Genomic DNA, 12,661 nt, shown 5'->3' with positions numbered 1-12,661 from the left:
TGCGTTCACATGGTCCATACACATACTTGCAAGCAAAACACCTAGATACAAAATTAAGAACAACCACCACCACAACCACCCACCACTGGAGAAGGTTTAGCATTAGAAAACAGGCTGTATAATTCTTGCTTTAAATAGCTTAAGACATTAAGCTCTGAGTCCTCTGGAATACATTAAGGCAACAGTTCTGTAGGGAACTTCTGTAGGGAAGTTCTGTAGGGTCTTCCTGAATTGAGAAACCATAGCTTAGAGCAGTCGTAAGAACTATAAGATCAACAAGTGGTTTGACATGTTTTTCCTGATATTCTAATGCAATCCTACTCAAGAATATGGTCTGAACTGAGGCATACTTAAATGATTGTCTGAAGAACAAATGTGTGTTACTGAAAATGTACTTGCAGAACTATGCTCTCCCATTATGAATTTCTAAGGTTGCTGAGTTTCTCCACCTGAAGTTCTTCTTCCACCTGAAGGAGAGGCTGGGCCCTCCCAGCAAAGGAGAGAAAGCTTACTTCCAGTACCCACACTTAGCAACATAAAGAACTACCAAGGAGAAGAGCCAGGAGGCTCACACAAAGGGAGAGAATGCAAATGCTAAAATCAATACAGCACAATCTCATAATAAATAAATAAGGACACAATCCTGATGGATTTTTTTCTCTAAGACTGTAGAGCACAGAGCAGATAAGGCACTAAGGTATTTCAGGGCTGGGGATATTACCTCAGATGGTAGAGTGCTTTCCTTACATATACATAAAGCCATGGGTTTGACCTCCAGCTCTGCAGAAACTCATGAAAAACGGGTGAGATGTGTCTAATTCCAGCATTCAAGAGGAGCATGAGAAACTCAGAATCACCCTTGGCTTACTTAGTTTATATCCTTGGTTACTTTACGTTCTTGGTTACTATGGCTACATAGTAAGTTCAAGGCTAGCCTAGACTATGAGACCCAGTCTTAAAACAAAAATAAGAACAAAGAAAAACATCCCACAAGGCCTATTTCCCTACTTCAGAAGCAGACATAGGACACTGCAAATTTAGAAAGACACTAAGTGCCACCAGAGTTTCCTTGTTTATGATGGCACTGCCTTACAGGAACTTTAGGACCCATGGTTGCTCTTAATCATTAAGTCCTAATAACCAAGCCAAAATCCTGTCTCAACCAGTCAACCAACCAACCAACCAACCTCCCCAAGAATAAAAAGTCCATACTACTGCTCTCATTCAAGAAATGCTTTGGGGGTTGACGAAATAGATGGCTCTGTGGGTGAGAACATTAATCTTCCAGAAGACCCAAGTTCAATTCCTAGTTCCCAATTCAGGCAACTCACAACCACCTGTAACTCCAGACTCAGGAGCATCCTCTGGCCTCTGTAGGTACCTGCGCTTACATGCATATGCCCACACACATACACAAACTGTTAAAAAGAAAAAAGAAATACTTGGGAGGCCATGATAGTTTTACTGAATTCTTTACATATAGGATAAGAATGACAATTTCTCCTTTAAGTGTCTGTCCCTGATGAAATAAATAATACTGCCACTCTGGGAAAACATTCCATCTGTTTCTTAAAAAGTTAAACATAAAGTTACTGTACAATCTATTTTATAGAAAGGGAAAACGTATGTCCACACTAAAACTTATACATAAACATCCACAGTAACTTTATTTTTAATTTAAAAAACAAACAAACTGAAAACACCCAAATGTCTTTCAGGTGACAAGTGCAACAAACTGCTGTACATTCAGCAAACTATAGCACATCAAAGGAAGACTGTATAACTACACTTATCTGGGGTACTAAAAAGTTAAAACAAGAGAGAAAAATGGTGGTTGCCAGGAGCTGAGAGAACAAGGAATGGAGAACTGTTCAGTATGTACAATAGCGTCTGTTTTGTAGATGTCTGAGGGCAAGGTAGTGGACCAATATGGATGCACTTAATGCATAAAAATGGGAATGGGGCACACATGGCGGTCACATCTAAAACCCCAGCACTCAAGAAGTCAGACAGGAGGATCGCTGACAAATTCAATGGCAGCCAAAGAGTGAGATTCTACACAGTGAGATTTGGGATCAGAAGGGGACAGGATCAGGGAAGGCCACTAGACCAGAAACACACTTGACGGTCCTACAAAGACACCATTCTATTCTAGTCTCAGATTATACTGTATATCCATTCTTCTTTACAGCTCATGTGTATTTTCAATTCCCTATCAACTAAATATCCCACACATCTTTTTTTCCAGGTGAAAAATGTCCATGGCCAATAAAATAATTGCTCATGATGAGTACAGTGGCTGTACAAATTCTTAACTTTTGATCCTCTTCCTTGGTGCCTGGAACCCAATGGTAAGTGTGCACACAGCGCTTCTGCTACATACCAAAGCAATCTGTCGCAAGGAAAAGCATAGGCTATGTTAAGCACTACGCTGAATTAGAAACATTTTTCTTAAAATACCATTTGTTCTGCAAGAGCAACAAAAAGACAACCACAGTGACTTACACTCACAATTAGCAGACATTTCCTTGAAACTAAATTTTGTGAACAACTGACAATATTTTTGTTGATAATGAGAAAAGTTTCACGATTGCCACTGAAAATTGCAATGCTGGAAAATGAAGCATCTCGAGTTTGACAGCTTTCCGGATACTTAAGAATTTAATGGAACCGGTGATGATGTTAACGAAAGTCATTTAGAGACATTAAAACGATGCCGGGCGGTGGTGGCGCACGCCTTTAATCCCAGCACTTGGGAGGCAGAGGCAGGCGGATTTCTGAGTTCGAGGCCAGCCTGGTCTACAGAGTGAGTTCCAGGACAGCCAGGGCTACACAGAGAAACCCTGTCTAAAAAAAAAAAAAAAAAAAACCAAAACAAACAAAAAAACAAAAAAAAACCCAAAAACAAAAAAAAAACAAAAAAACGATGTGTTAGCATCCGGAACCTTACATAATAGGGTAAGCCAATAAAAACCCATTACAAGAGTAACAGTTCCATTCAAATACAAGACAGTCTGAGGAATTTTCATATAACCATGAGCTCAGGTTTCATATTAAAACTAGCCTTTAAAAACCCATCTTCTGAACATTTGGAAAAGCCATTCGAATATTTCTCTTCACACTGTCCATCTATTTAAAACCAAATTTCCTTTAAGTAATTCATTCAAAACACATCACAACAGACAATGCAAATGGAGAACCTAGCTGCTTTTTCTATTAAGGCAAACATGGAAAAAGGATCTGTAAAATATGTAACGGGCTGTTCGTCTTAACTTTTCTGTTTAGGGTATACTATTTTCATTAAATCGCGTTATGCATGTTAATATATCACGTATTATTCAGCGAATAAACATTTTACACATCCGTTTTCATTTCTAATACAACAAATGTATCGGACTGCATGATCATGAGACCCTCTGATCCGTTCTTCTTAACGGTAGGAAGTGAAGTATTAGAGCCAAACTCTGGGACAGCATCTGCCCTCACACCCCTAGGCCGCACAGGACAGCTCAGCAAGACCACGAAGGCCTCTCCCGCCTCGGGCTTGGGCGGTGCGTGTCCAGGCCGCGCGGCCGCGGGGAGGTAAAGGTTGCCCGCCCGCTGAGCCTGGCCCAGAGGAGGCTCGGGCAGCGGCGGGTCGCAGAGCGCGCGCGTGCCCGTACCTGTTGGTCATTCCGGCCGCCACGCCCAGCATCTCCGCAGTCCACGCCGGGTCAGTCTGTGCCTCAGTCCCCGCCGCCACGGCCGCACCCTCTTCCCTCGCTGCAGCCGCGAGCAGTCGATTTGAGGGCCGGTCCCATGCAGGAAGGGGGCGGGACGAGGCGGCCCCGCGGCCACTAGCCGGTAGTGGCCCGCAAATGGCGGCGTTGACCACGCCCCGGAGAGCCCCAGCATAGGCTCGCGAGGGGGCGTGGCTAAGGCCGCCAAAGCCGGGCTAGGGCGGGGCGAAGTTTTGAGAGGGAGCGGTTAAGACCAGCCGGGAGGGACCGTGTGAAGTGTAGAATTCGGGAGAGCCCGGAAAGGGGCGGAGCGAAGTCAAGGGGCGGTGGCTGAGAGGTGGAGCGTGGCGAAGACCCTCCGGCATTGGGCCGTTTCGGGTCTTGCCGAGTTGTCATAGCTCCTCCTTCCTCCACATAGTTCCACCCCTTCTTCGCCTTGGCCCGGAGCCTGCTTTCTCCAAGTTTGGTTGTAGGCGCTTCTCCTGGCCTCAAGCAGCAGAGAGGCTTATGGGTGTTTGGAGGGTGGAGAGCCAGAGTCTAACCGCCGGGAACACTTGGAAGGGTGTGGTGGTCAAAGAACGGGCAAGAGTACTCAGGCTTGAGGCTCTGACTCAACTTGGCGACGGGCCACCTGGTTCTGTCTGCGGGGCGTGGGGGTTGTACAGGGTTTCACCCAGCCTGCGACGGTCCTGAGGAGACTGTGCCCATGAGGATGTCCTGGAAATCAGTCTTCCAGAGATGGAGGTCTCATCTGGATTGGCCATTTCTGGCGGGAACGTCCTTGCTCTTGTCAGAATTTTAGCTGGCATGCAAGATGGCTCAACAATTCAATCCCTGAGCCCCTCATACTGGAAGGAGACAATCATCTCCAATTGTCCTTTGACCTCTAAACACATATACACAATAAATAACTAAGTAAATGTAATGAAATGGAATTTAAAAATTTTTGCTTCCACAAGAGAAAAAAATCTTGCTGCCATTTTGGAATAGTTGGGTGAAAACTGGCTGCCTCTTGATTAGTGGTTTTTAGCTTTATCATAGTCATGCCATTTGTGGAATGTGCGCTAAGAGTGATTCTGCTTCTGTGGTTGACCAAAGTCTGCCACGAAGAAAGCTTAGAAAAATATGGTTGCTCTAGAAAACGGGATTGAATTTCTTATTGCAGTTTTTTCAACTTGACAATATCTCAGAATAAGAAAGGATGCCACCATGACAATTTTTTTCATTTATTTTTTGTTTGTTTGTTTCTGGCTGTCAACAATCAGCTTTTAAAAACAAAATTTGATATTTGGAAGTTTTTCACATATGTGTGAATGTGCACACCAGAAATACAAAGTACACAAAGATGGAAAAAAATTGTGTGTGTGAGTATGAGTGCATTCATATATGCCTACTCACCACCACCTACGTACCCCTCAGAGACTACAGGGCAGCATTAGAGTTCTTAGATCTGGGGTTACAGATGTTTGTGACCTGCTTTGTGGGTACTGGGAACTAAAGTGGGCTCCTCTGCAAGAGCACCAAGCATGCTTCACTGCTGAGTTATTTCTCTAGCTCCACAAAGAATTATTGAAAAGAATATTCAAAAGAAATAGTCAAATATATATTTTTTGAGCTGTGCATAGTGGTGCACACTATGAGGATGCAGCCCAGCACTCAGGAGGCAGAGGCAGGTGGATCTCTGTGAGGTGTGTAATAAGAGGTCATAGGAGGGCTGGCGAGATGGCTCAGTGGTTAGGAGCATTGACTGTTCTTCTGGAGGTCATGAGTTCAAATCCCACATGGTGGCTCACAATCATCTGTGTTTGGGCCAGAGCAAGAGGGAGAAAGGATGGGGAAGAAAAAAAGTCAGAGGGAACCATTTTCTGCCCCCAAATATTATAGTTAGACAACTCCTGTATCTTCAGAACAAAGTTATACTCAATCTTTAGCATTTTTGTTATACTAGAAAACTAATACTATGTAGTGGGCAATATTGTGCATTAATTCAGAGTGAAATCTTGGACTCTAAATGTCCTGGGTTCAAACTCACACTGAAGCCAAGAATCCAGTAGTTGCTCAGTGCACAAGTTGGATGACTCAGCAATCCAAATCTGTCGTTGAAGGCCTGGAACAGTCCTGGAGAGCTGCTTGTTCGAAGTCTACATTGGAAGCACAAAGAAGTTAGCTCAAAGAGCCTCGAAGAGGGCAAACAGGCCAAAGGCAAAGTTTACACTTTTGTCCTTGTATCTGGGCTACCACCAGAAGAAATCTGCCCACTTTCAGGCTTCAAATAAATTGATTTAAAAAAAAAAAATATTATTCACAGGAGTGCCCAGTGGGTTACATTTTAGTTGATTCCAGATGAAGTTGATAACAAAGATGAGCCCGACATCACATTCTCTGAACACCAAGGTCTTTACAGCACCAGAGAAAGGAACCTAGGGCTTCATGTGTAGAAAGCAAGGACTCTTCCATTGAGCTGCATTCCAGCCCCATTCTTACCATGTTAAGAAAAAACTTGGACAAGGAGAAAATTTGTGCCAGATGTTTCTGAGAAAAGGAGCATTTAGCATTCCTGAAATTCCACTCCGCTGAGTTCTGCATGACAAATCCCATTACCCCCACAGGATCATGTATGAGATCAGGAGCGTTTATTAAGAACCCAGTCTGACTTCATTTTTAAATAGTTACTTGAAGCCATCATTTACAATATTTCTTGTATTGGGGTTGGATAAATAGCTTAGCAATGAACCCACTTGGCAGATTGTTGCCAATGAATAGGGGAAGGAAACTTGGAGTACGTGTGGTCTTATTGGAGAAAAGGTTTAACTAGAGCTGCTTTGAGGGTTCTGCCCAGTCTGTTCTGTTTGCTGCGGGCCGAAGTCAGTATATAAAGCTTTCAGCTACTATGCCAGCATTATACTCCCCACCACGATTACAGACTAACCCTCTGAAACTGTACACAAGACTCCAGTGAAATACTCTTACAGGAGTTGCCAGGCATGGTATTTCTTCACAACAGTAGGACAGTAACCAAAACAGTGAGACTTCCTTCCATTTGCTATCCTGAAACATGGAATATATATATATATATATATATATATATATATATATGGATATATAAAATATATTAAAGGATATATATATATCCTTTAATCATTTTTTACAATTCAGTCTTTATCCCCCTCCCAGTCTGTCCTCTGATTGTTCCTCATCCCATACCTCCTCCCCACCCTGTCTCCAAGAGGATGTCCCCACCCCACCCCTACCTTACCAGACCTCCCCACTCCCTGGGGCCTCAAGTCTCTCAAGGGTTAGGTGTATCTTGTCTCACTAAGAACAGATCAGTCAGTCCAAGGGGCCACATATCAGGGGTGTGTGCTGCCTGGTTCAGTGTCTGAGAGATCTCAGGGGTCCAGGGTAGTTGAGACTGCTGGCCTTCCTATGGGGTCAGCCTCCTCCTCAGCTTCTTCCAGCTTTTCCCTAATTCAATCACAGGGGTCCCCAGCTTTTGTCCATTGGTTGGGTGTAAATATATGCATATGACTCTTTCAGCTGCTTGTTGGACGTTTTTGAGGGCAGTCATGATAGACTCCTATTTGTAAGCACACCATAGCATCAGTAAAAATGTCAGGCTTTGGGGCTTCCCCTTGAACTAGATCTCAATTTCAGCCTGTCACTGGATCTCCTTTCCCTCAGGCTCTTCTCCATTTTTGTCCCTGCAGTTCTGTCAGACAGGAGCAATTATGGGTCAGAGTTATTGACTGTGAGATGGCAACCTCATCTCTCTACTTGATGTCCTGTCTTTTTATTGGAGGTGGACTCTACAAGTTCCCCCTCTCCACTGTTGAACATTTCATTTATGGTGCCTCCCTTTCAGTACTGAGAGTCTCTCACCTCCCAGGTCTCTGGTACATTCTAGAGGACCCCGCCCCCACCTCCTACCTCCTGAGTTTGCCTGTTTCCATTCTTTCTGCTGGCCCTCAGGGCTTCAGTCCTGTTCCCCACCCCATTGTTACATGACAACATGTAACATTGTACATGTACATGTACAATGGCAGTTAACAGAGTTAGAGACAAACCCCGTTCCAGTTGTTCCACGTGAAGACTAAGCTGCATATCAGCTACAAATGTGTAGGAGACCTACGTCCAGCCCCTGTATGCTCCCTGGTTGGTGGCCCAGTCTCTGTGAGCCTCATGGGCCCAGGTTAGTTGACTCTGTAGGTTTTCTTGTGGTGTCCTTGACCCCTCCAGCTTGCTCAATTCTATCCCCCACTCTTCCACGTGACTCCCCAATCTCCACCTGATATTTGGCTGTGGGTGTCTGCATGTTTCCATCAGCTGCTGGATAAAGCCCCTCAGGAGACGACAGTTATGCTAGGTTCCTGTAATACATGTCTTTCTGTGTTCTGTGTTCTGTGTTTTATGTTACCTACTCAGGATGGTATTTTCTTGTTCCATCCATTTCCCTGCAAATTTCATGATGTCCTTGGTTTTGTTGTTGGTTTTTTTTTTGTTTTGTTTTGTTTTTTGTTTTTTTCGAGACAGGGTTTCTCTGTGTAGCCCTGGCTGTCCTGGAGCTCACTCTGTAGACCAGGCTGGCCTCGAACTCAGAAATCTGCCTGCCTCTGCCTCCCAAGTGCTGGGATTAAAGGCGTGTGCCGCCACCGCCCGGCGATGTTCTTGTTTTTAATAGCTGAATGGAATTTCATCGTGTAGATGTACCCACATTTTCTTTATGCATTCTTCATTGGAGGGGCATCTAGGTCGTTTCCAGTTTCTGGCTATTACAAATAAAGCTGCTATGAACATAGTTGAGCAGTTATCCCTGTGGCATAGTGGGGCATCTTTTGGGTATATGTCCAGGAGTGGTATAGCTGGGTCTTGGGTAGAATTATTTCAAATTTTCTGAGAAAGCACCAAATTGATTTCCAAAATGGTTGTACAAGTTTTCACTCCCACCAGCAATGGAGGAATATAGCTGCTATTTTTTTTAAAGGTAGGATTTCACTATGTGACTATGGCTAACCTGGAACTTTCTACATAGACCAGGCTGGCCTTAATCCACTTGCCTAGTGCTGGGATTAAAGGGTGATGTGTCACCACACCCAGCCTCATAAGCACTTTGTACCCTAGGTAATCTCATGAATTCTTAACACCACAGTTTAGTCTTTATTCTGAATAATCAGGCTAGGGTTTTATCTGTTTAAAAATATGTACATTGTGTTTATCTGTACCCATTAGGAAGATGGGGAACTTTCTTCAGTTGCACTGTTAAGAATGTTTCTTTTCCATTGGTATTACTAAAAATTACTTCAAGTCTTCTATCATTTGTTGGGGTCCAGGAGTTGCCCCACAAACCACACAAATGCTGATCTCAGTTAAACAGTTTATTTAGTTTATTGAATGCATACCCAAAAACTGTTCGACCAAGGCAACAGATCAGGCTTGAGAGCTGAAAGCTGAGTGCTGGACACTTCTCAAGGCCAGCTTATAAAGGCTAGAACAGCAAAACCCACAATGAGCTCATATGCAGGTGCTGGAAGTGCTGCCTAGTGCACAGCCCTGACTCAAGCATATTTAGACATAATAGCTCATATTGATCTTTAATTTGATGGGTCCTAGGTGAAGATTATGGTAGTGGAATTTCTTAAGATTTACAAACCTCATAATATACAGAACATAACAGGGTATGTTATGTCACAACGTAACAGGTCAACATGACCCTGATCTGAGTCAAGTTATTTTTTCTCTGTCAGTGACTGGCAGGCATATACAAGAATATGAAATAGCTGGTGGGCATGGATCAAGATGGCTACAGCTATGTTGGCGGGGGGGGGGGGGGGCAGGCCTTAACATAATTCAACACTAATTCAAGACAAGCATTCTTTGGAGGGTGGATAGGTGCCTTGCTCACCCTCAAAGGATTTCACACATTTGTCATCAGTTTCTTCACTCTAATTCATCTAGCTCTGCAGAGTCACTCAGTATCATCTCGAGTGGCCAACCATCTTCATAACAGGATTTTGTTACAGCATTTTTGAAACCACTTTCTAGTTATGGCGTGGCTCACCCGTTAGCACACATTTTTAATCCCTCTGGATCGAATACAGACATGCCCTTAGTACTCACCTTTCATCTTGAACAATGAAGGTAAAATTAGTTTGTAGAAGGATGCACTTATGTTTGAAAGTGATGTCTAATTGAGGGGCAGGCAAAGAGATGAATCAGAGAAAGATTTGACAGAATAGGATATACCCAACTCTCATGAGAAGAGAGAGGAAAGGGAAGCTACTTCAGGGAGAGACAGACAGTACAGGAAGAAGAGAGTACAGAAGAGGATACAGTAGACTTTGTGGAGAGCAGCACAGTAGAGTTGAGAGGGAGAACAGAGCAGCACAGAGGGAGAGAGGAGGAGGCAGTTTTACTGGTTGAGTTTTGCAGAGCAAAATTGAAGACAGCCAGACTAGCAAAGATTGCTAGAGTTAGTTTGAGGCCAAGCAGAGCAATTTAGAGGCCAAGAGAAAAGCCAGTTTGAACAAGTCAGTTGGGAGAAGAGTTGGAGCCAGAACAGCTGAGTTGAACCAGCCAGCCAAAGCTCAGAAAGAACAAGGAAAGGGTGAGCTTACTTAGTGGTAAGTCTCAGAGGCTGAAAACATTCTAGGCATAGATTAGATTGTATGAAGGCTAGGAGCTTCCAGGCCTAGGTTACTGGACTAATCCAGTAAGCCTCCAAGATGGCAATTACAACAGCAGAATAAAAGTTATATTAACAGGATTTGTCGAATAGCCCCATGTTTTCTGCAAGTGCTTCACTGGCCACAGTTAGGTTTCCTGATGGAGGAGAATAGACTTCACTGGTAGCCTTCACACTCTCCAAAACACCACACCCATCTTGCCTTTTCAATTTTGTTCCAACTTCAGGCAAACTACTGTAAACAACATCTCCCCAAAGCTTCCTGTGAAAAACTGCTGATGTCCACAGTTCCAATACCGTTGTCTGTTGTTATCCTTTCTCCTTGTAGCCTGTGATAGTAATCTTAAATATCACTAAAATACATAATGTAAGGCACCTTTGAAATTACTAAGAAAAATTCTGAATCTTTCTTCAGTTATAATGGGAGGAACAGAAATCCTGCTTTTGTGGACCAGTCAGACATGTAAAGGAAATGATGACTGAACCTGCTCACATGAACAAGTATGTTCTCACCAGAGAGACACATTTCTAACGTTTGTCACACATTTAACAGTAGTGTGAGCACAAGACTCTTTCAGTCACTGTTTTCCAGGTTGATACATTCTTTCTTTCTTTTAAATCAATAATGGAAATCTTTTTCAGGACTAGCAAGTAAAGATGCCTACCAGATACAGCCTGAGTTTGATCTGGTACTGTCATGGTTGATAGAGAGAACCAGCTCTTGAAAGTTCTTTTCTGATCTCCACACATATGTAACATGCATGCACACACCCATGAGATGGCTCAGAGGGTAAGGACACTAGTTGCCCTTGTAGAAGACCTAGGTTCGGTTCCCAGCACCCCCATTGCATGCTTGTAATTTGAGTTCCATCTGATCCGATGCCCTCTTTTGGTCTCCAAGGGCACTGCATGCATACCATGCACACACATTCATGCAGGCAAATACTCTTTAAATAAAGATAAGTAAATCTCAAAAAAAATTATAAGAGAGTGAAAGGAATCCATTTCATTGCAATATAATCCTTAGTTGGACTTCAGTTCTTCATCTTTGTTGTATTCCACTGCATCACATAGCTCTGAAAGGGGAAAAGTTTAAACTGAGATCAAGCAGCCATATAAAGGCAATGCCGAATAATAAAGTATTTGGAGATCAGGATAGCCAGAATTTGTTAATAGATTCACTTCCTTGGGAACGCTGGTAAAAGTAAACACTGAGTTGAGATGAAGAAGCTTCTCAAGGGAATGTCACCTTTTCACTTAACTACTTGGCTAAGAAAAGGGGCAAGAAAGGATGGTGGTCCTCATAGAGGCTCTGTCAGGAGAGCATCCTCTCTGTTAGGAGAGCATCATCTGTATCCAGCATTAAGTTAGCATGTGGAGAAGCAATGAGGAGCTGGGGTGAGACTCAGAGGTATCATGCTTGCTTAGCATGCCCTAGATCCTGGGTTTTATCCAGAACAGGCGGAGAAAAAATAGCATAAGAAACAGTGAGCATAGCATTCCTTAGAAAAGCAGATAAGAAAGCCAGCAGTTGTCTTCTCTTGGTACCAAAAAGGATTCAATGAACATTGCAAAGCATGGAAATTGCAAGCTTCTGGACAGGAGACATTGTGTAACACTTTGGCCAGTGTGGAAAGCAAATAGAGGAAGATGTCAACTGTCCCTTATGCGCCTTAAAAATATTTATGTTTCACAAATGGCCAATAAGCATTTTTAAAGAGTTCCCAGCATCCTTATCCACCAGGAAATCTCAAGAAAAACTACTTCAAGATTCCATCTTTCCCCACATTGAATTACTGTAATTCAAAACAAAACAAAACATAGTATTCAGTAGCACATATACTAAAATTGGAACAATTTAGTAAAGATTAGCATGGGCCTGCACAAGGGTTACACACCAATTTATGAACTGGTCCATACTAAAAGACAACAACAACAACAAAAGCCAAAACAAAGGTCACCACAACAACGGAAATGGCCCCGCAGCAAGGACAGACAACCGCTGCCAAGCCTGATGATTTCAGACCCACATGGTAGGAGACAACCTAGTCCCACAGTTGTCCTGTGGCCTCTACCCCATGCTGTGTCCCCATACACAAATAATGTAGTTTTAAAAGTGCTATGCCACCTCTTCGTCCCCTAACCCCTTTAAATGCAGATCTTTTTATCTTGTGTATGTAAGTATTTGCTTGCATGTGCGTCCAGGGAAAGGCATGGAATCCTGGGAATTGTAGCTATATACAGTGTGAGCCTCAATGTGGGT

General features: G+C 43.3%; 1 protein-coding gene and 1 pseudogene across 2 annotated transcripts in view; one reads left to right on the top strand and one right to left on the bottom strand.

The window, feature by feature from the left end:
* The window catches only part of Lims1 (LIM zinc finger domain containing 1), a 110,800-nt gene extending 106,917 nt beyond the window's left edge, over positions 1–3,883 (bottom strand). Inside the window, exon 1 of one of the 2 annotated variants that reach the window (XM_034524012.2) lies at positions 3,663–3,883. In XM_034524012.2, coding sequence (XP_034379903.1) covers positions 3,663–3,694 — 32 coding nt within the window. In that variant the 5' untranslated portion in view covers positions 3,695–3,883. The remainder of the gene's footprint in view (positions 1–3,662) is intronic. The other variant, XM_034524011.2, reaches the window with a different exon arrangement.
* An 8,338-nt stretch (positions 3,884–12,221) lies between these two features.
* LOC117724996 (U6 spliceosomal RNA) lies at positions 12,222–12,322 on the top strand (annotated as a pseudogene).
* The last annotated feature ends 339 nt before the right edge of the window (positions 12,323–12,661 follow it).

Source organism: Arvicanthis niloticus, chromosome 20, assembly GCF_011762505.2.
Source record: "Arvicanthis niloticus isolate mArvNil1 chromosome 20, mArvNil1.pat.X, whole genome shotgun sequence".
NCBI lineage: Eukaryota > Metazoa > Chordata > Mammalia > Rodentia > Muridae > Arvicanthis > Arvicanthis niloticus.
This window is presented reverse-complemented; position numbering and strand designations above follow the sequence as displayed.